Raw genomic sequence first — 25,724 nt, 5'->3', positions numbered from 1 at the left:
TCACCCTATTCAAGGAAACTAAACGCTAGGTATGGCGTGAACGACCCAAATAACGGCTATTTAACCGCGCACAGCAAAACACAAATCTTTATAAAATCGTTTTGCTCAGTAATATTTCAACGGATAGTCCAGTTTTAACAGATCATTTCTATTTCGCTAACGCACTGCAATTTTAGCTGATGCAATTGAGGTATCCTGTCTAAGGATCACACCGGGAACACAATGCCAAAAGGGGCAAAAATGATACTCTATTTAAGGACCGAGAACCCCAAAATCCATACCCTATCCCGCCGCACGTACCTATATAGCTCATATATGGGAGTACCCCCCACCCCCGGGACAAAATCCTCCTATAATCCCATAAAAATCATCCTTACTTCCTAATAATCTCCTGTATTTATATTGTTAGCGACTTATTTTCCTACATTTATTTTGGAGCAAATGGCTGTGATGTGTGTACAGAGCAGTCTGTTCGATGTTTCTTCGGTGGTAAAATATATTCACGTCTCACTGTTTCGCAAAAGTAACCTTAAACCTTTAATCCTCACTACAGAGAACTTAATGAGCAGCCATAGGGCAGTTTACTCAAATGAGAGCTCAGTGACAAAATTGAAAATGGAATAGACCATCAGTAAATCCATACAAGTACGTTTGCGAGTTACGAAAACATAGTTATAGTCTACTAAGTCGTGTTAAACCTTTACGTCGCAAATACTTAGCTACACATTGCTGTACATTAACAAAAAAACCTTTGAAGAGACATTTGGCAGTCAAATGAAAGCGACTTGAAGATTGCATCTCGAAGACAAGACTTCGATGAAGATTTCAACTTCTGCCCTATATACCCCACTAGGAAGCCTGTTTTTAGGCGAGTGACGAACACTTGTAAAACAAGAAAGCCAGGGAGTAACACTAATATTTGACCTGCTGCAAAGATATAGATGCGTTGTCTTCCAGTGAAAAATGGCATTGTTCTGTAGGGAGACATCGGTTACTTTTCAGTCATAAATTCACATACCCAATTGAGAGCCTTAGGTCGGTACCATAAACAAGCCGACAGGAAGGAGGGAGGGAGCTAACCAGAGTCCTTGTTGATTCGTCCCCAGTCCGGCGTAGCCCGAGGAAGCACCGTTGATGATCGAACATTAGTTTTAACATTGGATAAAATTGAATGTAAACTTCTATTACTGTCAAAGGATATTTAGAGTATACTGTGCGCACCGTTTGTGCCGCTAAACTGTTAAATTAAAATAATGCAATTCTATAAACTTATGAAGAATTCCCAACAAGTTAAATTGTGAAATAAAACATGGCGGTCATCGTATTCGTTTAGGAGCAGATAGACCTTGTATTTACCATATAATTCCTTATATTTCCTTTGCGAGTACTGGCAATGTACACGTTTTCGGTGATAATGTTTTATTCTGCCATAGAAATTGATCTGTATTCCTTGATCGCTACTTTCGAACTAAGTGAAAAAACTATAGGTCACCGAACTCGTTTACGAAAAAACGATGATTTCTCTCTCTTGCGAGCCAAGCCGCAAAGAAAAAAGCCGCCATTTTGTTTATAGGCGCGCGCTAATTAGGCGTAAAATTCTGCGCAGTAAGGATGCGCAATGCAATACAAGGGAATCACCTTAAACTTAGAAATGAAAAAAAAAACATAGAGGATGTTTTCTTATTAGTAATATGAATGCTAAGTAGGCTATGTTAAAAGCGGATGATGGATCTAGGAAAAAGTAGCTTTTAAATTAGATAATGACAGCAAATTGGCGTGCAATACTAAGAGATCTTAGTTTGAGTATGGCTGAACTGGAAATGTTCAAGTCGCCAGCCAATCATAAATCACATTGACACTATACCAAAACACATTTCTAGTTTTAGGTCAAATTATTTCAGTTAATAATTTTCTCACTGTTTGGCAGGCTATTAAACAATTATTCTATGAGCCCGCGTTGGATACGAGGTGGTAAGGGCGAATAGAATAATTGTTTTATTAAATTCTTCTTTAAGTTTAAATCGACTGGACATTTCATTTTGATGTAAACGAAGTGATAGTATGAGGAGGCGGGAAAATTTGTGGCGTAGTGTTCACTTCTTGAGTTGAATGAAACACGTCACACGAGGAAAGCGAGCGAGAGAGTTTTCTTCCGAAGATTTTCATCCAATAATCTCCTCTAAAGTCGTCTATAAATCCTGGAAATTGTGACAACAGTTAAGATTTACGGGAAGATCCGAAGCAATCAGTGAACCAATCAGAAAGCTAGAAATGCAATATCCGAGGTTGAGAATTTATTCGCCCTTGTTGGATACCGGTCGTTATAGCCAACTCGGCGCTTCGCGCCTCGTTGGCTATTTACCACCTCGTATCCAACGCGGGCTCATAGAATAATTGCTAAATAGTCATGATGATTGTATCTGTAAAAGCAAGAAATAATATGAACGGTTTTACAAAACGAAGCAGATGTTCTCCCGCCCTGTGTTCTATAAATATAAATTAAACCAGCAGATGCCTTCTCCTCTTTTCTTTTAGTACTGTTATGAAACACTTAGCAAGGTCACAGGCGACATCCTTGATGCGCGTAAACTCTGTCTATGGTAATTTCTGTTAGATATTAATATTAACATAATCATTTTGCTCCCTTTCTCTGTCACCATTTCTCAAAAAGCCCGCAGCATTGGCATCTACGCACGCGCGGTACCCTTCACAGTGATACGCCGAGAACATCCGGGATGTGAAGAACTGATTGGCAGTGCTGTGCTGTGGAAAGACGTTACAACATATCTTGGACAAGCCCTGACAAGCTTGTCGGTGACAGCACTCGCAGCAACAGAGAGTCAAGTTATTGACTTCATCTTGTGTGAAAAACACGCCGTCGGGTGCGTCGAAAGGATGCAAATTGGTCGAACGATTTCCATCCATTTCCTCACTGACGCCATGTTGCGGATCTCTTGGTACGATAAGTAGAATTTCTCCTTCGCCTTCTTCACCGAATTCATTGCTTTGGTAACGAACCTTGAATCTGAAAACGCAACAAAGGGAGCATTTACAAGGGTTAAATTTTAAGATTATTAATTTGTACTCTGTAGTTATTTCGGAGAACATTTAAGCTGGTTGGCAAGCAAAGGAAACGTGTAGGTTACTTGTTTTCTTTTCCAGCTTTCTACATTCCATTGCTGCTGCCTGTACTGTTCAGTATTAAACCTGGAAATATTATTATTTTTCAGTCAACGAATGGGGTCATATAGTGCAAAACGAAATGTAATTTGCATCTCCACAATTTTACACTGGCTCATTGCATTGAAAACAGAATTGTGTCAAGAGACCTTAGTCAGTCTTGGTATAGTGGATAATCTCCCTAACTGTACTGTAAGTTGATATTTTCTCGTGATGGTAGCCTGTAAACTCCATTTAGCTACCAGGATACTTCTCGTAAACAGGCGTGGCAACCTTTAATTTCTTGGGGTCCATTTTGGCATTTCTTCTATATTCCATCCCGTGTCACCCTATCCCCAAACCCTAAGCGGGAACATGAAATTAGTCTCATAAAAGTGTATCATCTGAAAAGAGGTGCGACGGTTTCAGAATCCTTGTACCTACCTTACCCCCTAATACTACTTTTATTTTTTTAATTTAAATAATTATACTTGAGATGCTGTAAAGACTGTAAAATCACCCAAGCGAAGAAAAGAACTACAAACTTGTAATAATGTGGCTTTCCTCCTGTCTTTGGTCTCACAAACGTCTCCATGAAGTCGGAAATAACGTCTTGGCCGTCTTCACTTAGAAACGAACAGTTAAGCTTGGTACGAGCAAGCATCAGTGCATTCAAAAGGCTGTCTCCGTAGTATTGGTCGTCATGCTTATAACCACCATCAACAACAACAATCCTTCGCAGCCTTCTCTTTAACAGCGGTAAAATAGCAAGGTTTTCAATATGGCCTCCATCGCTAAGAAGCAGTATAGGTGGCGGCATTGGGCCAGTGTTTTCCTTGGAAAACATTTCTCTCACAAAATAGACGAAAGAAATGTGCACTATGAACCATCTGAAATAAAAATACAGCAACAGTAACGCATGTTGACTCATGATTAGGATTGAACTCGATAGTTTAGTGCTCGGGTCGTTTTTCGTCATCAGTGTGGAATTTTTGGCGCGAATCTGTCTGTTGAACCAACCTCGTTCCTATAACCCCGTAGTCCAGTCCCTGAACTTCCCTTCCCCGTCCTATTTTGAGGTTGAACCCAGGTGGGTTTAACCCCTATATAGAGCTTAGAAGGAGAGTTCAGGGACTGGACTAAGGGACTCTAGGAACGAGGTTGCTTTCGAGCAGGGGAAGGACTAAGGGCGTGACAAGTACGAGAGATGTTTGTTTCTCAATCTGCATTCTTTTTAGTGCTTCAGAGTGAAGTCCCTATTTCTCAAACCTCCAAGAAAAACGAAAATTGATTTGAGAAATCGGAGGAAGAATTGCAGTGTTTGACTTATTCCCAGGGGGGGTACTTGCAGTATACATGACGGGGAGGTCCGACGTATTTTTTCGGTTGAAAATTTACACCCTCGGTATTTTTTTGGGTCAAGAAATCTGTCATATATTTTTTTAGATCTTAAAGTCTGTTTTATTGAATAAATTAGTATAGAGGTGCTAGGTCTTGTACTTTTTGGGGTAGAAAATTTTGATGTCAGGTATTTTTTTGGGTTCGCAATATAAAGCTTCATCGGACTCCCCCGTCATGTATACTGCAAGTACCCCCCCCCCCCCCCCCTGGGGACTTATTGAAGCAAATCCAAGGGAAACTTTTTTTTTTCAAATTATCAGCAGGTTCGAAAACTCGAGGGCGCGAGAAATCGTGATTACAGTAATTGTTTTTATTTTACCCTTACCTGGCTACTTTCTCCAACCATCTTGGTTGTTCCGCTCCTGTGTCAATGAGGGCGATGAAGACCAGTACAAGATGTACAGCGAAGAAGATTATTACTCCTATTTTAACGGATGGTTCTGAACCATGGTAAAGAGCCGGGACAACTATTAATGGCAGACAACGCAGAACATCCACAACACATGGAAGGAATATCTGTGAATTAGCAATTAAAAGAAATAGAATGGTTTATCATGGAACAACTTTGAATTATCAGGCTGGGTACCAATTACTCTAGAAATTAAAACGAAAACAGCTTAGAGCTGGAAGCAAAGCATATGAGGGATTTGTGGACTAAATGCTGTCTAGAGCTGAAAATATTTCTTAATGTATGACAATAAGTAAGGTCTCTTTTGCATCTTTAATACATATGGACCGAAAAAATCTAAATTCAAAGTAACTATATGTCCATGTTCTAGGCACGTCCTTTTGGTATCTAACAGCAAAAATACAATCCTGCAAGTAAAGTATTTCCAGGAAAAGTTGTACTCTCTCTTTGATAGAGCTTGGCTTGTTAAAACTTTATTAATGTTAAAAGCTCTGTGTAGGACCAATTGTCGACCTGTCTTTCCATTTTTGCTAACCCGAGTTGGCACAAAATTTCATGACGTTACCGAATAACATTCAATGGACACGCAACCCGCTCGCCCGTAGGAAGAAGACAACGCCTAAACTAGTGCGTATTACATACGTTAAGCAGGCTAACATACCCTCAATGTGCAACTTTCCCTTCTCACTGATTTAATGTCGCTTATCGTGGTGGCACCCATTTCGAGTCCAAGAATTGTATGGAGACGAGTCAGCCCTTTAACCGTGTAATCATATTTGCCCATATGAGTAGAAAGTGCCGCCGCCGAGGTGGCCATAGCATCTGATAACTTCACATCCTCCGGCTCCAGTTTGCCTTTAAACTGTTTGTTGTTTGGGTCGCGATCTATACGCTCAATTCCTGTAGGAGACATTGTCAGAAGCTCATAGCTGTGCTGGGACGATTTGCTTTTCTTCCAGCGATTGACCACAATGTTGGCCAAGTATTCAGGCTTCATGCCTTTCAGATCTGCAAGTGTCAAGGGTTTCTCCTCCTCTCGAATCCCTTGATTTGTCGACAATAGACATGTCCACAGAGCAAAGGTGTCCTGTAACCCGATCCCTGCACATCCTGTTGATCCCACCCCCTCGCGGTGATAAAACGCTCTCTGAAGTCTCCATCTTAAAATAGAAAGTTCGATGTTTTGAGTTCCACGTTAGGTGTCTCCTAGACGCTATTTGTCTCGTCACGCAAACCTTTGGGGAGATTGCGTGACGAGCTCAAAGAGCGTCTGCAGAGGTGGTTACATACTTTTAGGATCTTCGCAATAATAACTTAAAATGAGATCTATTTACACTGTTCGTGGAAAACATGTTTGCGTTTTTGCAGATGAGTGGCTGAAAGAGACAATGCCATTACCATGAATGTAGCCTGCGAGTAAGCTCATGTTTAGGAATGAACGCGCGAGTGGCAAAGCTGCAAGAAGGAGTTGTCCGCCCCAGGCTTCTCATCGCCCACCCACGTCGCTTGCCGCCTCGTTTACACCGCGTGTATTCCCAAACTTGGGCCTACTTGTAGCCTGCCATGATTGTTTACCTGTATGTACAATCCCAAAGAAGGTAAAGAAGAAGGAAGAAGAAGGTAAAACTGACTTAGTTACAAAAACTGACATAGCCACAGTATGCTAAAAATATATCACAAAGGACTACACAGTTATATGGGCGTTCTCTTTGCGTTCTCTCTTTTATACAATGGTCTTTTGGAAAACTGTCTCCGACTGATCAATATACGAAACCTTTACTAACCTGTTATAGATGTGAACAAGTCTCTCATGCAATGCAGCCACTATAGGGACAATCCACAAGACAAACCCAGAAGCGAAAAGCAACCGATGAAATAGTTTGTAAGAAAAGACGATACCAATTGCAATTTCTTGTCCTTCGTACACCTTCCAGTGAGTAACATAAGAATAAAACAAAATAATTACAACATAGGATGTTTTGCTTCGTAGCAGGGGAAGAACCAACCATACGATTATGCACAAAGGCACGAGCAGGATCTTTGCCCATAGCGGGATGTTATTGAAGAAGTCATGAATGCTAAACGGGATAAAAGTGAGAAGCAGAAACGCGCCGAAGGTGTACTGACTAATGCGGACGAAAAAACTCTGAAGTGGAGAAAGCCGGTTTAATCGATTAAGAAAATAAAATGAGATAAATAAGAGGAACAGAGCAGCGAAAAGTATGACGGTGTAAATCTTGTCAGTTCCCTGTCGAGCAAGGCAATGTCTTCGGATGGCCTGGACTTTAGACAACGCAGCATCAGTCATGTTACCGGATGCTTCAGCTGACGCTTTAGCCTCAGCATCGCAGTCCACTTTGTCACGTAAGTACATTCCAAATAGTAGGTCGATCACGAAGGCTATTGGGCATGCGTACGATCCCCATATAATCAAAGGCTGCACGAAGGTGACCGCGATGACAAGGCAAGAAAGAATTATTGTGTCGAAGATTCCTTGGAATGGCTTCTTCCAGTTGCAGACGTATCCTGTCCTATCTCTCATGTGGTCAAAGAACTCCTTGTGCCAATCTCTTTGGGCTTCCCCGTCGCTTCCTTGCCGTCTCTCCTCTCTGTATTTCCAGTCCAGGTAGGCTGAGCCTGTGTAACCACCCCCGGATACACAGCTCAAGTAATCCACCTGAACTTCACTCTCTAGCAGTCTGCGCAAGACTCCAGAGCAGAATGCCGCTGACCGAATACCACCGCCAGAAAAGGCCAAGCCAGTGCTGGTCATTGTTACTAAAAATAAACGAAAATGAATACTGATGTAGCAAGGAAGAGATGCCGTAACTCGTGGTTAAATGATGCTCCCCACCGGAGGTTGCCTTAGAGCTTAATAAGCGCCCCAGGGGCGATCTTATCGGGAAGTTCAAGAGTATCCTTTCCACGGAATCTTTGAAAACGTCGCTTCCTTAAGGCAGGGTTTCGTACGATTTAAAGGCAGTTTGAAATGAAACTAGGCAACCAATGGCCAACATAAAAACATGAATATTTCTGTAACTTTAATTTTCAAATTCTATTCTCTTTTTCTTCTCGTATCTTAAATTCTGTTTTCTATCTCCTTTAGTATCTTAGTAATCACATGTACGACCTAGTCTTAGCCCTTTAATTATGGTTACTTTTCAGCTCGTTTAGTTATTACTATTCTGAGTAGTTTTTTTGCCTACATATAAGTTTTTTTTATGATGTAATTATTTTTGTTTTGGTCTCCTAGCAAAATAAAATGACTGTTGTTGTTCTTAATAGATTTTTACAAACAGAAACTTCACGTGACATAAGAGAAAATGCCGATGAGAAAATCATTTCGTCACTTGCAATTTCTACAGCATATGAAAGGGAGGCAGGCACAAAAAAGTATCTTTGATACGTCAAATTAAAATTGTAAAAGTCTAAAATGTGTCACACAACTATCTACAAATGGCGGACATTGGATTTACCTTATTATAGGAAATTAACGATACATGTTATTAACGCGAATTTCAAAAATTCGCGTTAATTTTATGTATGTTAACTTTTTTACTATAAGCATTTGACCAGAACTTTTCCTAAATTCGTGTTAATTTTATTACGCGTACATTTTGTTCGCGTTGTTAAAATGCCTCGTTATATTCCTATAATAAGGTAATGTCGATGAAAATGTCTGGCTTGATGATATCTTTGTCGACCACCCAATTCAAAGATTATATTGTGTTGGTTTATTGGGCGAAGCATTAGTTGATTCAGGCTTCATTTTCAAACTATACTAGTTAGCGAATTGGGGCACAGGCTGTACTATTTCAAAAGTTCACTTTCTTTTGAGCCATCGGTCCACAATAGAGGGACTTCCACAGCTCGTGGGGAGGGGGTGGACGCTCTCGTCGCACCCCATCTCTTATTCCAGTCCCTGAACTCTCTCTTCCGCGCGCCCTTTATAGGGGCTGAACCCAGGCGCGCGAAGAGAGAGTCCAGGATAACTTGCATGCGCATGCGCCAGTTTTTCTCCAAAAATTGGGGGAAAAACCATATATGGCAGCACTTTTGAAAACGCGCGCGCACAGATGACGAGTTCAACTACGCGACCGTGTACTGAAGCAGAATCACCGGAATAATTTTACAAAAGCCTAGCTTTCCAGTCAGTGTCTACTAAAAGCTTACGGCCAAAACACAAATCGCTATCCGTCAACTATTCATAGTGTTTTGTAGCTGTTTTTTGAATTGGTTTTGGATGCAATTGAGTACAGTTTTTTTCTTGCATTTATTCGCGCGCTCGGTCGCGTAGTTGAATTCGTCATTTGAGCGAGCCAGTTTTAACCTAGCGCGCGCGTCCCAAGTAAGTGACGCCACACTCCTCGCTTCTGATTGGTTCGTTCTGAGCATGCGCATGCAAGTTATCCTTTTTTTTTTATTTTTTTTTTATTTTTTATTTTTTTTTTATTTTTTTTTTATTGATAATCAACACTTTACATTGATAATTAACATTTAACCTATACTTATGTGCAATAGATTTTTACTTTACAATCTAGTTTCTCAAGGTGTTTTTTTTTTTTTTTTTTTTTACACCGTATACTAAAACATACAAAATTATAGGTACAACAGGAGTAATTACTTTACCTTACCTAACTTATTACTAAACTTTACTTATTCTAGACGTTTTCCTCAAATGCTTTCCATTTTTTGTTGAAAACGTTAATCTGATTTGTCTTAAAAGCGATATATTTTTCAGTTTCGTATTTGATTTCTAAAATTTGTTTGAAGTGATCAAAGTTGGGTTTAATTCCTTTTCGTTTACAGGTCCAAAGATACGTTTTTCCTAAAATTATTATATAGTTTACCAAGTCCATTCCCTCCTTCAGAATTCCAATAATAACATCACGTAACAAGAGACATCCGCAACTACCAAGCCTATTCAAAATATTAACGGTCACTGTATTCCAAAAAGACTTTGAAAAAGTGCATTCAAACAAAAAGTGATTGATAGTTTCTCGACTCACTTGACAAAAAGTACAGTTAGGATTTGTTACGTAGCCTATTTTAAACAGGCGGTCATTTGTAAAGAGAATAGAATTTAACACCTTGTATTGAAAGGAGCGTACATAAGGTTCGCTTGCTACCCTCAAAGGTAGAAGGTATGCCCATGAAATTTGATCTTCTCTCAAATCAAATTCTAGACCGAGTTTATCCCATTTGCTAGGTTTTTCATATTTGAGTTTTATTAAGTGACAATAGTAATTTCGACATTTATAATTTTCTATATCAATAACTTCCTTAGAGCTAGGCACATTGCCACGTAGGTTCAGTGGGACAGATTGTCTTAGACCAGTCCAAACTAAAAAATTGGTATTTGATAAACCTTGTATTTTCATGGTACTGAAAGACTCAGTGTTTGTCTTATCAAAAAGCAGGTCCTTTGTAAAAAGAACACCATTATTAAAGTAATGCCTATAAAAAATAGTCCTGCCCTCAATCAAAATTTCTTTATTATTCCATAAAATATATTTGTAACCTCTGTCAGGGTCTGCGCTTTCTCTTAATTCAGACCACCATGATAAAAGTTCAAGGTAAAAGGTTGATGAAATATTTAATTTATTTACATCATAATTGCATTGAAAGAAAAATAATCCTCCTTGGTTCCTCAAAAGATAATTGAGGTAAAGCTTCCAAAAACCAGAGCACTCTACATCCATAATTCGTTTCAGCCAGCTTAATCTTAGTGCTTTTATCATGTTTTCATAGTCGATCATTTTAAGACCACCTAAGGTATAAGGTGCGTACGTTGAGCGTCGGGTAACTTTATCCTTCCCATTCCACAGGAAGTTAAAAACCAAGGAGTTAAATTCTTTTACTACAGGTGACGGAGTGCTTAAAAAAGAGCTTGGAAAGATCATTTTTGGGAGAAGGATTGCTTTAATTATGTTGACTTTGCCATGAATGGAAAGGTTTCTTGACTTCCAAAGATTTATTAACTTTGCAATTTTCTTCAATCTTTGTTTAAAATTTTTTTCAACAAGTAGCTTGACGTCATATGTAATGAAGATACCCAAAAATTTGACACATTTTTTCCACCTAAATCCAAGTGGTTCCTCTTCACAGTCTTGAAGAGATCCAATCCACATGGCTTCAGTTTTCATGACGTTTAATTTTAATCCTGAAATTTTCTCGAAGTAATCAAGTAATTTAAGCAAAGCCTGAGCAGAGTTCAAATCAGCTAAAATAGTAGTTGTATCGTCTGCAAACTGTAACAATTTAGTTTCCGTGCCATCTAACTTTATCCCTTTGATGTTTTTATCATTTCTAACAGCAATAGCCAATATTTCAACAGCTATTACGAAAAGATATGGAGAAAGAGGGTCACCCTGTCGCACCCCACGTTCAATATCAAAATAGTGGGAACATAATCCATTGTTTATTGTGCAACTTTTGACATTTTTGTAAAAGGTGTTAACCCATCTTTTGAAATCAGGTCCAAAGTTAAATAGATCCAAACACTTATTAAGAAAATCCCATTCTAAGCTATCGAAAGCTTTTTCAAAGTCAATGAATAACAGTAGACCTGGCAAATTTTTAGTTCGCGTGAAGCTCATTATATCAAGAATTGAACATGCAAGTTATCCTGGACTCTCTCTTCGCCCGCCTGGGTTCAACCCCTATAAAGGGCGCGCGGAAGAGAAAGTTCAGGGACTGGACTACCCATCTCTCTACGGGCCTGAAGTATTGTTGCAGGTAAAAAAGAAAAAAGAAAGCGTTTTCTTTGTCTCCCGTTGGAAAGCCCCCGTTCCCATCCCGGAATAAGCTCACTTTTAAGTTTCCTTAAAAAAGTTTTACAAAGCCCAGGACTTATAACTGGGATTTCACGTTGTACCAAGACCCATGATACGAAGCTTGCGAAAGATCGAGTGCTGTTTGTTTTAACAGGAAGCAAATTTTCCTAACAAGGAATGCTCTTCCTGCTCGTAATTAGCAAAACCAATGACGTCTGCCGCCACCTGCTATCATAAACAATATTTCGACGTATTCGGTTGGTCACCAACACATAAAGCCTTAAATAATTCATTTAAACAACTGGGAAGCTTTCCCCTTGTGCTCAATTTTTACACCAAATTGAATGGCTTTGCCTGGTCTTAAAGACGATATCAAGTGTTTTTTCTGTGTATTTGTAGTTTTGGGCGTTTGTTTTAGTTTATAGTCTAGCAAACTTCAAAACAATTTAGTTACCAAGATTGACCATCGTTCTTATAATTTGCGAAACAAATCTCTAAGCTTATCGAGGTAATGGGCAAGTTCATTCAGTTAATTGCTAAGATTGCTAAGATCCATGCAAAGTATATTTAACTTTGAACATTCTTACTTATTCTATTCATAGGTTATTGCTCCGGCCTTTTTCCCTATCGACATAAAGCTGAGTAAATGGTTCAAGCCTATTGTCATATCAAGCATTTTCAGTTCATTTAAAATATTTGTTTCCTCTGTTTTAGTGGCATACTTGGAAAATAGCTATATCTCGAAGCTAAGTGCGAAACCGCCTTTAACAACACTTTAACACTTTCATATACAAACGAGGATAAGGTGGTCACGCACATGAAAAAATAATATGGTATCTCAGGTAAACTATTAAAATACATTACGTTTTCCTCAAAGAGGAGGCATTTAAATAGAAAATCTATTAACGACTTACCTATCTACAGTGAAGGTAACAAGCGGTTTTCCAATGGTGTTGTGATTGTTGTCTTTTAAAGAAAACCTGCGTTCAAATCGAGGCAAGCAAGACTCTCATATTTCACCTTTTGACGTGTTAATTTCTTACTTCCGAATTTAAATAGCTTCGAACATACAGTTCCAATATTCGGACCCCTTGATGGAAAAAAATCCAGCCTCAGTTGTTTAATTCTGAGACTTTAAAGCCCCTTATCGCAAGCCGTTCGCTCAGATCAATTTAAGCACCTTAACGAAACAATCTTAACTGTAAAAGTAACCTTAACAAAATATGGCCCCTCCTTTACAATAGCAGGGATAAAGGATTAGACAACAACCAAACAGCAGACTGCTTAGATACATATGTATAAAAGTAGTGTTAGAAGTTAATGAATTCTCTTAGAACAAAATGTTCAATTTATCAAATTATGTTTCCTTTGGTACAGCAAGATTACTTCAGTTTTACTGTTTGTGACGAGCGTTTCTCAAAAGAACATGGCGACCAAATACTGCCCCCCCCCCCTCCCCTATTATATCCGTCCCAAAACCATCAAGGAAAAGAGAACAAGCGAAGGTTCTGAATTATTTCTTACACAACCGTGTGCTGAAATAAAAAAAAATGCAATTGACATGCTTAACTTAGATGTAAAAATATTGGACCGACAATAAAGCATTGTGATTGGCTGATTCCACTCAGCTGTAATGGGGAATGGAAGGTCTTTTGGTCGACGTCAGTCACCCCAACGTTACGTCGTTATGGAATATAGAGACCTGTTCTGTTTTTTTTTTATGTCTTGTTTTGGGTTTCTTATCGTTGTGTTTAAAGCGTTTCACCATGCGGTATTCTTGTTGTGCACCAAAGCATACTTAAACACAGTATCCTGTAAAGCTAGTAGAAACTCAAGGGTTTTTAAAATGCAAATTTCCATCCGATAATAAGTGCCTCCATATTAAAACCCTGAAAGGGACGTTGAACAACTTAGGCCAGGGTTTATTTTCGGAATTTTATGTATTTTCAAGATCGGCTTATAGCATCGTGCGACAACGTCCCATCTGGAAACCTCAAGATAAGAGACGAAGAGGAGAGCCTATTAATTAACAGCTGGAGAAGGAATACGGAACATACCATCAAGTACGTGCTAAAGATAACGAGGCAGTATTTGCGGAAGTCGAAGGTAAAAAATTCATACGTCATAAGTTGAAATATGACACGCTAGCTTGCCTCGATTCAAAACTAGGTTTGCGCGAAAAGGCTGCCGCACTTATAACATCACCGGAAAACCGCTTCCAAACTTCAGTGTGAATGGGTAAGTAGATTTTCTTTTGACTCGTTTCTTCTTTCAAAAGCCTCATGTATTGTAACAGTTTTTCCCGGGTTGATATTATTACGGTTGATGTAGGAAGGCACTGTATGCTCGTTTTATATCGGACGGCTGACCATTTACTTAGTTCATGCTGATAATTTCGATGGGTAAAACGAGCGATCGATAGTTCATGAATATAATTAGTGTGATCTTAGCAGTAGAACTTAGGGTCCTATAACGCAAATTACGGGAAGAAAGACTGTGATAATCTGGGGAGAAACCTCAAAGACCAGGCGAAAAAAAAATTACAATTTGGTGTGAAAATTGAGCCCAAGTTTAAGGCTTTTCAGCTAAAACCGCAGGTTTCGTGATATTGTTTACAGTGCAGGTGGCAAGCGTCATTAGTTTTGCTGCTGATGACAAGCAGGAAGAACATTCCTTGCCAAGAAATTCTTCTTGTTAAAGGAAAATATTGCGCAAACTCCCAATTGTTTTGTTTATGAGACTATTAAAACAAAATATCAACGCACGGAAGACCTGCATACGGACTGATTGCTCGCCGTTGGTTGGTACACTTAGAGCTATCCTCGTCAATTTTAGGTGCGTTTTGTATAGTTTTATGAGGAGAATTTGGTTCTAGATTTTCTGAGTTAATGAGACGATGGGTCTTGGTGTAACGTAAAATCCCAGTTATATGTCCTGAGATTCTAAACCTTCATAAGAGATCTTGAGTGAGTTTCTTTGGAGGTGGGAAGGGGGTTGAAAGCAGGAAAAACAACCCTTTTGGCTTGGTATGATAAATATATGTTATTTACCGGCCGGGGAGGTCCGTACTGATAAAAACTGTACCCGAGGTCTTGAGTACGTGCTCAAGATCGAAGGTACAGTTTTCCATGACGGACCGCGCGGATTTGATTCCATTCCATTCAATTATACGCGCGGATTTGATTCCAAATATTGAGTACGACTCGATCGACGGATTAGAAAGGGTGAAGAATGCTGTTTGCCACTTAATTCCGAATAAAATAACTTCGCTAAAAATGAACCGTACTCAAGAAATGTTTAGCATATTTGATTTACATTACAGAGAATCTAGAAAAGCAAATAAGGTGATAAATATAGCACAAAAGGTGTTTAACCTGTTAATTATATTTCTCTGACTCAAAAATGCTATCTGACTGAAAAGCAGTTCCTCAAGCAATACACACTTGTGTTTAACAAATTTAAAATCTCTGCGTTCAGATTCCTAGCAGAATTTTATTCTGATGTAGTGCCAAACTGAATTAAAGGCGTAGTGTCTACGTACGGCTCAATATTGTGATAACTAATTTGTCAGTTTTTTATCAAAGAATCTTATTTTCTTGAATGATGGCGTATAGTGTTCTGTTTTGGTAAGAAGTGACCGATAAACAAGGCAGTTTAAGTCATATATGGAGTCTGAAAACCGGGGAAGTTTACTGCAGCCGGCGTGAAAATCATTGCGAAAATGCACAAACAACTGCAAACTACGGACGGTAAACTACAACTCGAATTTCAATGTCGAAAAAATAATTAATACTCTCCTTTTAACTTCGAGGCCTTTAATTCCACTGCTGTTTTCTCCGGTAGCATTAACAATGGTTAGTGAATAGCTGTTTTTGGATTTGGAGAGCAAAACGTTCATGTGTTCGCTAGTCCGAGTAATTTCGGTTACAACATGACGTAACTAGTCATGACAAAATAAAAGATACAAAGTTAACGGAGAGAACAAGCTAAGACAACACGTCTTTTAGAGCTAAATTCTTAGTTGCTCTGATAAAAAATGCCTGTTTATTTACTAGCTTAGCTTCGCACTCAAGCAGGGATGGAGGGAGCTTCACATAAAGGCTAGTTACGGCGTATATATTTTTTGTTATAACATAAATCTGATTTCGATTCAGTCTTCATTTTCTCTTTTTTGTAGTGACCATGACTAGCACTGGTTTGGCCTTTTCTGGCGGAGGTATTCGGTCAGCGGCATTCTGCTCTGGAGTCTTGCGCAAACTGCTAGAGAGTGAAGTAGAGGTCGATTACTTGAGCTGTGTTTCAGGGGGTGGTTACACAGGCACAGCCTTCTTGGACTGGAAATACAGAGAGGAAAGACGGCAAGGGAAGGAGGGTGAAGCCCGAAGAGATTGGCACAAGGAGTTCTTTGACCACATGAAAGAAAGAACAGGATATGTATGTAGCTGGAAGAGGCCATTCCAAGGAATCTTCGACACAATAATTCTGTTCTGGCTTGTTATTGTTGTCATCTTCGTGCAGCCTTTGATAATATGGGGATCATACGCATGCCCAGTAGCCTTCATAATCGACTTCCTTTTTGGAAAGTACCTACGTGACATAGTGGACTGCGATGCTAAGGCGGAAGAAACCATCCGAAAACTTTGCCTTGCTCGACAGGGAACTGAGGGGGTTTACACCGTCATTCTATTCACCGTTCTGCTCATCTTATTCATCACATTTTATGTCCTTGTTCGATTAACCCGGCTTTCTCCTCTTCTGAGGCATTTCTTACGTCTTAGTCAATACACATTTGGTGCTCTTCTGGCCCTCACTTTCATCCCGTTTGCCATTCAGGACTTATTTTATAACATCCCACTATGGGCACAGATCCTGTTCGTGCCTATTGGAGTAATAGTGTGGTTGGTTCTTCCCCTGCTACGAAGCAAAACATCTTATGTCCTGATTCTTTTCTTTTATTCTTATGTCACGCACTTGAAGGTGTACAAAGGCCAAGAAATTGGAAATCTTATCCCAATTTCCGACAGGCTTTTTAATCGGTTACTCTTTGTCTCCGGCTTTGTCTTATGGATTGTACCTATAGTGGCTGTAATGAATGATAAGCTTGTGCACATTTATAACAGGTAAATAAAGGTTTTGTATTTTTGGTTTTCATGTCTGTCATGTGACGTCACAAAATTCTGAAATCAAAATTCACTAGGCCTACTAAATTTTCGTTGTCATTAGACATAAGATAAACTAAAAATATATCTTTTTGCAAGTTTCCAGATCGATAGTGTCATTCGTTTTTTAAACAGAGCATTTTGAGTATTTGAGTTCTCCGTCGTATGTGACATCAAGCTGAGTGCCGTGACAAAGCTGTTTTGTTTGAAAAAAGGCCTTTCCTTCCCATTTTCAGCAGATTGAACATTTTAGATATAATAAGTGGTGTTTATGTGAAACTGTACTAGCTCATGAGCCAAAGATTGCCGCTGTTGTAAACAGAATTAAATTCCAGATGGTTTCTCTGACATCACGGCGGCCATATTTGTGTCCCTCGGAAGGACACAGTTATGGCATCTTCATACTAAGCTTTATAAATTTGCGTGAAAAGGTTCGGCAAATAACTCGCGAACGGTACACCGCACAGACCTGAAACTTGGAGAAATTGTTTATCTATTTATCGTCTATAATATTTGAAATTCATAGCTTCTGTAGTTGAATGGTTTCGAATTTATTTTTTGATTGCGTGACAGTGAAAACCAGCAATAGTGATCAGTCAAAAACAGTTTGTCAAAAAGACCATTAGATAAGAGACAGAACGCCCGTAGAACTGTGCAGTCCTATTCGTCCTTTTCGATTTATTTTTACCACACACAGTGGATTTGCCAGTTTTGTCTTTTAGGTCTTGGATTGGATATATATAACCAATCATGGTAGCCTGCGAACAAACAAGTTTGGGAATACACGCAGGGTACGTAAACGAGTCGGCCTGCGAAGGAGGCGGGCGAGGAGAAGTCTGGGGCAAAGGACTCGTTCACTCGGCTTCGCTACTCGCGCGTGTATTCCAAAACGTTTGCTTCCTCGCAGGCTACATTCATTGAAAAGGTGGTGTTTCTTTTAGCCAACCATCTGCAAAAACATGTTTTTTTTACGATCAGTGTAAACAGAGCTCAAAAAGCGTCTATGTAGGAGATACCTTACATGGATCTGAAAACATCGACTTTTCTTTTTCAGATGGAGACTTCAGAGAGCGTTTTATCACCGCAAGGGAGTGGGACCAACTGGTTGTTCAGGGATTGAGCTGCAAGATGTATGTCCTCTCTGGACATGTCTGTCGCTAGCTAATAAAGCGGGTGAAGACAACACGAGACCACTGACACTAGCAGATCTAAAAAACATGAAACCTGAATACTTGGCCAACATTGTGGTTAACCGTTGGAAGAAAAGCGAGGCTTCCCAGCACAGTTATGAGCTTTTAATAATGTCGCCCACAGAAATAGAGCGTATTGATCGTGACCCAGACAAGGAACAATTCAAAGGCAGACTTGACCCAGAGGATGTGAAGTTATCAGATGCTATGGCAACCTCGGCGGCGGCGCTTTCCACTCGCATGGGCAAATATGATCAGTCAGTAAAAGAGCTGAGTCGTCTTCATACAATTCTTGGACTCGAAATGGGCGCTACCATGATAAGCGATGTTAAATCGGTGAAAAGGGAGAGTTGTATAATGAGGGTATGTTGGCCTGCTGAACGTATGTAATACGCGCTAGTCCAAGGCATTCTTTTCCTCTCGAAGGCGAGCGCGAAGCATGGGGCGAGCGGGTTGCGTGTCCGCCGTCCGCCGTATGTTATTCGGTAACCGGCGCCATGAAATGTCGTGCCACATCGAATTGGCGGGAATGAAAAGTCAGGTTATTTGGTTCTACAAACACCGCTTAACATTGATATAATTTTAATAGGCACCCTAGCTCTGTTTAAGAGAGTGTACGTTTCTTGGAGGATTGCATTTTTTGCTTGCAGGTGCCGAAAGGACGTGATTAGAAATTACTTACTTTAAATTCAGATTTATCGGTCCATACGTCTTTAAGCAGCAAAGAGACCTTTCTAATTACTAACTGAGTACTTATGGCCATATATTACAAATTTGTTGCAGCTCTAGTCTATATTTCTAGATTTCTGTACTTTTGTACCCAGCCTGATAATTAACAGTTATTGGACGAGGTTGAGCAAAATAATTGATCTGCGAGACACTGACAAATTTCGATATTTTGCGAGAACCGAGTTCAATAACTGTTTTATCATTCGATCACTGAATCTGTTTGGCACAAAGTACCTTCGGGAATTGCGTGGAAACCACACTATTTCTTGCTGAATTAATGCAGACGAAAGCGTAACTTCGCCTTCGATAATACGAGCTGGTCTTCATCCAATTCTCTTTCTTTCAGATATTGCCCAAAAACAATAAGAGGAAATTCCATTGCCTACTTTGTAGCTTCGCTGTTTTTGGGGCCTAGTAGACAAATCTAACCGCTATCCTTCATCTCCGGAAAATGAGCTGCCATTTATCTCGGAAGTGGACACAACTACGCATGAGCAGAATATTATTTGTAGCAAAATCACTGTCAGACGATAGTGCGCACGAGCAGACCATTATTTGTAGGCAGTTATTTGCAGATCACGTGGTGGGTTTTGAAAAAAAAAAATTGTATCGAATGATAATTGATGCTATTTTGCAATTTCACAGATATTCCTTCCGTGTCTTTTGTATGTTCTGCGTGGTCTTCCATTAATCATTGTACCGGTTTTTTACCATGATGAAGAACCGTACGTTCAGACAGGAGTAATAATCTTCTTCGCTGTACATCTTGTACTGGTCTTCATCGCCCTCATTGACACAGGAGCGGAACAACCAAGATGGTGGGAGAAAATAGCGAGGTAAGGGTTAGAATAAAAAATGAGTGTAATCCTCGAGCCTCCCCATAACGCGAGAAAAGTCGTTTCTCCTAGGGTTGCTTCAATAAGTCAAACACTGCATTTTTAATTTTACTTCCGCCTTGTCGCACTCCCAATTTCTCGTCGAACCTATTTTCGTTTCCCTTGAAGGTACTATGAGATATTGGGATTCCACTCTGCAGTTCTAAAAAGAATGCAGCCTGAGAAAACGAAATCTCTCCTACCCAAAAGCCTTACCTGTAGTGAACCTTCGGCGGAAAGTGGCTAGATTAAAATGTTGTTCTGGTGTTTCTGCTTTAGTACATGGTCGCGTTGTAGAACTCGTCATCTGCAACTGTGCGCACGTATTTCCAAAAGTGTAACCATATATGGTTGTTCCCCGTTTTAATTGAAAAATGGCGCAAGCTCATTTAAGTTATCTCGGAATCTCTCTTCTCTCGCATAGGTCCAACCACTATACAGGGCGAGGGGGAGAGAGTTTAGGGACTGGACTAAATAGCACTTAGGCGCCCTAGGAGCGAGGTTGGCTCAAGAGACAGATTCGTGCCGAAACATTCCATACTGATGACGTAATATGACAAGGGCACATCATGCACCATCTAGTCTAATTCCGATCATACGTCAGCATGTGCAATAAAATATTCTCTTGACAAGCTTTATTCTTGCAATATTATTTTTCAGGTGGTTCATCGCACACATTTCTTTCGTGTATTTTGTGAGAGAAATGTTTTCCAAGAAAAACACTGGCCCAATGCCTCCACCTATACTGCTGCTTAGTGATGGAGGCCATATTGAAAACCTTGCTATTTTACCGCTGTTAAAGAGAAGGCTACGAAGGATTGTTGTTGTTGATGGTGGCTATAAGAATGACGACGAGTACTACGGAGACAGCCTTCTGAATGCACTGATGCTTGCTCGTACCAAGCTTAACTGTTCGTTTCTAAGTGAAGACGGCCAAGACGTTACTTTCGACCTCTTGGAGAAGTTTGTGAGACCAAAGACAGGAGGAAAGCCGCGTTATTACAAGTTTGTACTTTTTTTCTTCGTTTGAGTGATTTTGCAATATCTTAAATATAATTATATAAATATAAAAACTGAAAGTAGTATACGGGGATAATGTAGGTATGAGGTTTATGGTACTGTCGCACCTCTCATGAGATAATACACTGAGATCAATTTCAAGTACCCGCTTAGGGTTTGGGATAGGATGGCAAACAGAGGAATATAGAAGAAATGCCAAAATGGACGCCCAAGAAGTTTATGATTGCCACGTCCGTTAAATGAAGTTTACGTGCTACAATCATGAGTAAAACTTAGGGGCGTTATCCACTTCTAGAAAGTATCCTAAACTCTTGATAGGTAGTTAACCAGGCTTCTGTTTTCAAGGGTGACAAAGGTCAGAACTGAAAACATATGAAGCCTTACTTTTGCCTTTCTCGATTTTGCTATTTTTCAACAACCCCTTCTTTGCCACTTTTCTTTTGCGTAAGAGCAGCATAAAAGAGTACGTTACTTGCTTATTTTCGTGGTTCGGGAAAATAAAATTTTGATATCCGTGTCCGTGATTCGTTATTTTTCCGCCCGTGAACCGTGCAAGAGGCATCCCTGAACTACCGTCTTCATGACATGCCGGCTGATACGTGAATTGTATGATTTGGAAATTTATTCTCCATAACTAAAAAACTAATTTCACGGAAGTCTCATGGAACAGCTCTGTCTTACATATCAATGGAGAGTACAGAATAATTATAGTCTTTAAATTATCCCCTTTAGAAATGTTCCCTTTGTTGCATTTTCAGATTTAAGGTTCGTTACCAAAAAGATGAATTCGGTGAAGGAGGCGAAGGAGAAATTCTACTTGTCGCACCAAGAGATCCGGAACAAGGCGTCAGTGACGGAATGGATGGAAATCGTTTGACTAATATGAATCCTTCTAATGTTTTCGACGGTGTGTTTTTCACACAAGATGACGTCAATAAGTTGACCCTATGCTGTTGCGAGTGCTGTCACCGACAAGCTTGTCTGGGGTTGTCCAAGATATGTTGTAACGTCTTTCCTCAGCACAGCACTGCCAATCAGTTCTTCACATCCCGGATGTTCTCGGCGTATCACTGTGAAGGGTACCGCGCATGCGTAGATGCCAATGCTGTTGGTTTATTGAAAGGTGGTGAAAGAAAAAGGGAGCAAAACGATTATCTTACTACAAGTGTATGACAGAAATTACCGAAGAAAGAGTGTACTCGCATAACCGCACACTAACAATTTAAGGATCAATTTCTCTTTCTCTGTTAGCGTATAATTATATATTATTATTTTTTAATTATGATAATGGTACGCCCCTTATTATGAAGTTCACGAATAAACCAATCAGAATTTAGTATCGTAACGCATACTCGCCACACATACTACTAAGGTAAAATGAGAAATCGAGCGAAAGGTGATACGTATAGGACTCGATAGCAGAAAATGTATGCGTCGTATATTGCGTAAAAATCCGCATTTGATTTATTTTTAACGTGATGAATAACTATACATTAACATTTATAAACTGTTTCAATTATGGGAATATCTTTAGAGGATAAACTTGTAGCGAAATGTCATTTAGATAGGTGCAGTTTGTACAAACAACAAATTAAAAAGTTCACTAAGAATTAACCTGTGTTGTTTAATTTTCATAGGCACGTCTTCATATTGAACACTAACGATCAGTGTAGCTTTTAGCATCAAATAGTTTATGCACCAAATGATAGTGTTATGTTGCTATATTTGGGTCCAGCTTTTGAATTTCCTCGCGATCCGAACCGATAGCCAGAAACCATTTGGAAACCGCCAATCTTAACTGTCGCTTTATAGCAGCAAAAAAATAGGGCTTTTAACGTTAACAGTGCGACAACTCCAACCAAGGCCATCTTAGATTAAAGCTTATTTTCACTATCGATCCAGCAAAACCGGCCACTTTGAGACTTGAAATTAACAGTTTGGGTCTTTTTGGAAATCCGCCATCACGTGGATTCATCTTAATTTTCACATCAAGTCCAAAAGAATCGTACAAGGAAGCGCTGCACGAGCAACTGAAAATCACGATTTTGGGCCCTTGTGTTGAAATACCACCACATAGATTAAAGCTCATTTTCACTCTAGATCAAGCGAAACCGGCCATTTTGAGACTTGAAAACTACAGTTTGGGTGTTTTTTGGAATCCGCCAATATGTGGATTCATCTTAATTTTCACTCCTGGTTCAAAAGAATCGAATAAGGAAGTGCTATAAGAGCCACTGAAAATGACGATTTTGGATCCTTGTGTTCAAATACCACCACGTAGATTAAGATGGTTTCCGCACAATTTTCGAGCAATACAGGCAAAAATAAAGTTACCAAAAAGACCTCTTAGCATGGCAACAGTTTTAGTACAGCTAACAAAAACCTGCCAAAAATTTAGCACTCAAGCTGACCCCGCAAGAGAAAAATGGATTTGAAGTTGTCTTTATTTCAGTTAAAACAGACGTCTTGCGCCAGTTCAAAACAAAATGGCGCGCGTTTAATACATTTTTTTCGAGGTTTGACTTTAATTTTCTCGAGAATGCTTTAGAATTTAATGGCGGGGTCACTAAGACAAATGAATTTCGATGAGATCTTTTAAATAGTATACAAAATGTTGCCGTGCAATGAGTAGATTTTTGGTACTTAATTTTCGCACTCATTGCTCGAACTTTCAGCGGAATCCGTCTTAAAGGTTATTTTCACTCCAGATCCAGCAAAACTGGCTAGTTTGAAACTTAAAGTGGACAGTTTCGGTCTTTTTGGAAATCCGCCATCACGTGGATTCATCTTAATTTTCACTCCAGGTCCAAAATAATCAAATAATAAAGTGCTACATGAGCCACTGAAAATGACGTTTTTGGGCCCTTGTGTTGAAATACCATAACATAGATTAAAGCTCATTTTCACTCTAGATCAAGCGAAACCGGCCATTTTGAGACTTGAAAACTACAGTTTGGGTGTTTTTTGGAATCCGCCAATATGTGGATTCATCTTAATTTTCACTCCTGGTTCAAAAGAATCGAATAAGGAAGTGCTATAAGAGCCACTGAAAATGACGATTTTGGATCCTTGTGTTCAAATACCACCACGTAGATTAAAGGTTATTTTCACTCCAGATCCAGCAAAACTGGCTAGTTTGAAAATTAAAGTGGACAGTTTCGGTCTTTTTGGAAATCCGCCATCACGTGGATTCATCTTAATTTTCACTCCAGGTCCAAAATAATCAAATAATAAAGTGCTACATGAGCCACTGAAAATGACGTTTTTGGGCTCTTGTGTTGAAATACCACCTCGTAGATTTAAGCTTATTATCACTCCAGATCTAGCAGAACCGGCCAGTTTAAGATTTGAAATGTACAGTTTGGATCTTTTGGGAAATCCGCCACCACGTGGATACATCCCAATTTTCTTTCACCCCAGGTCCAAAAGAATCCAATAAGAAAGTGCTACACCAGCCACGGAAAATGACGATTTTGGGCCCTTGTTTTGAAATACCATCACGTAGATTAAAGCTTATTTTCACTCCACTTCCAGCACAATCGCCCAGTTTGAGACTTGAAATCTACAGTTAATGTCTTTTTGGAAACCCGCAATCACGTGGATTCAACCTAATTTTCGCTTCATATCTAAAAGAATCGAATAAGAAATTGCTACACGAGCCACTGAAAATGACGATTTTGGGCCCTTGTGTTGAAATACCACCACTTAGATTAAAGGTTACTTTTACTCTGGGTCCAGGAAAACCGGCCATCTTGAGACTTGAAATGTACAGTTTGGCTCTTTTTGGAAATCTGCCATCACATGGACTCATCCTAATTTCCATTCCAGGTCTAAAAAAATGGTTAATGTTCCCAACCCATGAAGTCAAAACAAGACAACAAGTTCAGTGGGAGAAAAGGGGTAAGGGATGAAGTGCTCGAGTTGCCAATCAGAATCATCAATAGGAATCATGCAGGGTACATGTATCACAGGTTAGTTGGTTGGCAACGAGAGACTGGAATCCTCTCCTTCCTTTCAGGAAGCGCTAGTTCCCAAGAACCTGGGGTCCTAATCTCTAGGACCCTTGGGAACGTTCCCAAGAACCTGGGGTCCTAATCTCTAGGACCCTTGGGAACAAACACAACTACATGCCCTGGTTCCCGAGAACCTGGGGTCCTAATCTCTAGGACCCTTGGGAACAATCACAACAACCAACAACAGCAACACTGGGGGTCCCCACTATAAGGGGAAAGCTGACCCTGTGAGGCTATGGGGCAAAAGGGCGAATGGTACAGAGCACTTCATCCCCTCCCGTGGTTTATTAACTATAAGGAAAGATTAATTAATTAAGATGGTCTAAAGCTATTAAAGAAGTTCAGAAGAGACAGTAATCGAATAACAGGATGGTCGAGTTAGTGTATGCCAGCTCGACACTAAAGCTAACGGTTACATGTATATCAATATCTCAAAAGCAGACACATTGCTCAAGTCCAACAGCTCTAAGCCTGAGTAAGCATACAAAATGGTAACAATATAAAAAACAATTCTGTAAGCAGGCATGCTGCTTAAGTCCATCAGCTCTAAACGTAAGTTAGCATACAAAATGGAAATAATAATAATTATAACAATGTCTATAAATACGGGCTTGCTTCTTTAGTCCATCAGCTATGGCTTACGTTTTTAAATAATAATTATAATAAAATAAACACCCTCAACATAGCCGGATATGTGCGTAGAACTAGAACATTGCCTACATTTTTACAAATACTAAGCTAAACGAGAACCAAAGAGGGTTGGGTGGGTGGGGATTATTGTGAAAACTCTTCTAGGGAGCTCAGAGAATTTGAAGTAAAACTACTCAAGTCTAGATAAAACCGCATGGCCTTGATTGACATAATAGAAAAGGGGGCGATGTGATTGGCCAGCCCGAATAGCGCATCACACTCTAGAAGTGAATTTGACCTTTGAATGTAACGCAAGAGTGATAGTCTTGCAGCATATTGCGTGACAGATCTGCATATTTGAAT

At 39.7% G+C, this 25,724-nt stretch overlaps 2 protein-coding genes and 1 long non-coding RNA gene across 4 annotated transcripts; 1 reads left to right on the top strand and 2 right to left on the bottom strand.

The window, feature by feature from the left end:
• Nucleotides 1-2,275: 2,275 nt before the first annotated feature.
• Nucleotides 2,276-12,701, bottom strand: LOC144639926 (uncharacterized). Its single transcript, XM_078499190.1, has 6 exons — nucleotides 12,660-12,701; nucleotides 6,754-7,747; nucleotides 5,631-6,129; nucleotides 4,886-5,076; nucleotides 3,705-4,049; nucleotides 2,276-3,025 (listed from the first exon to the last, which is right to left on the bottom strand). Exons 2-6 carry the CDS (start codon nucleotides 7,740-7,742, stop codon nucleotides 2,611-2,613), a joined length of 2,439 nt encoding a protein of 812 aa, XP_078355316.1. The 5' UTR covers nucleotides 7,743-7,747; nucleotides 12,660-12,701; the 3' UTR covers nucleotides 2,276-2,610.
• Nucleotides 12,702-13,921: 1,220 nt separating this feature from the next.
• Nucleotides 13,922-22,309, top strand: LOC144639921 (uncharacterized). Of its 2 annotated transcripts, none has more exons than XM_078499184.1 (6): nucleotides 13,922-13,983; nucleotides 15,923-16,865; nucleotides 17,959-18,457; nucleotides 19,469-19,659; nucleotides 20,359-20,703; nucleotides 21,477-22,309. In XM_078499184.1, the coding sequence occupies exons 1-6, from the start codon at nucleotides 13,980-13,982 to the stop codon at nucleotides 21,889-21,891; spliced, it is 2,397 nt and encodes a 798-aa protein (XP_078355310.1). In that variant the 5' UTR covers nucleotides 13,922-13,979; the 3' UTR covers nucleotides 21,892-22,309. The 2 variants fall into 2 exon arrangements, with proteins under 2 accessions (XP_078355310.1, XP_078355311.1); XM_078499185.1 differs by lacking the exon at nucleotides 13,922-13,983 and adding an exon at nucleotides 14,394-14,580.
• A 2,291-nt stretch (nucleotides 22,310-24,600) lies between these two features.
• On the bottom strand, nucleotides 24,601-25,027 carry LOC144639929 (uncharacterized). The gene is made up of 2 exons (XR_013568248.1): nucleotides 24,802-25,027; nucleotides 24,601-24,757 (listed from the first exon to the last, which is right to left on the bottom strand). It is a non-coding gene; the product is annotated as an uncharacterized LOC144639929 (long non-coding RNA).
• Nucleotides 25,028-25,724: the final 697 nt, after the last annotated feature.

Source organism: Oculina patagonica, unplaced genomic scaffold (assembly GCF_052425735.1).
Source record: "Oculina patagonica isolate OP01 unplaced genomic scaffold, crgOcupat unplaced15, whole genome shotgun sequence".
Taxonomy (NCBI): Eukaryota; Metazoa; Cnidaria; class Anthozoa; order Scleractinia; family Oculinidae; genus Oculina; species Oculina patagonica.
The sequence above is the reverse complement of the archived record's forward strand: the minus strand, read 5'-3'. Positions and strand labels throughout refer to the sequence as shown.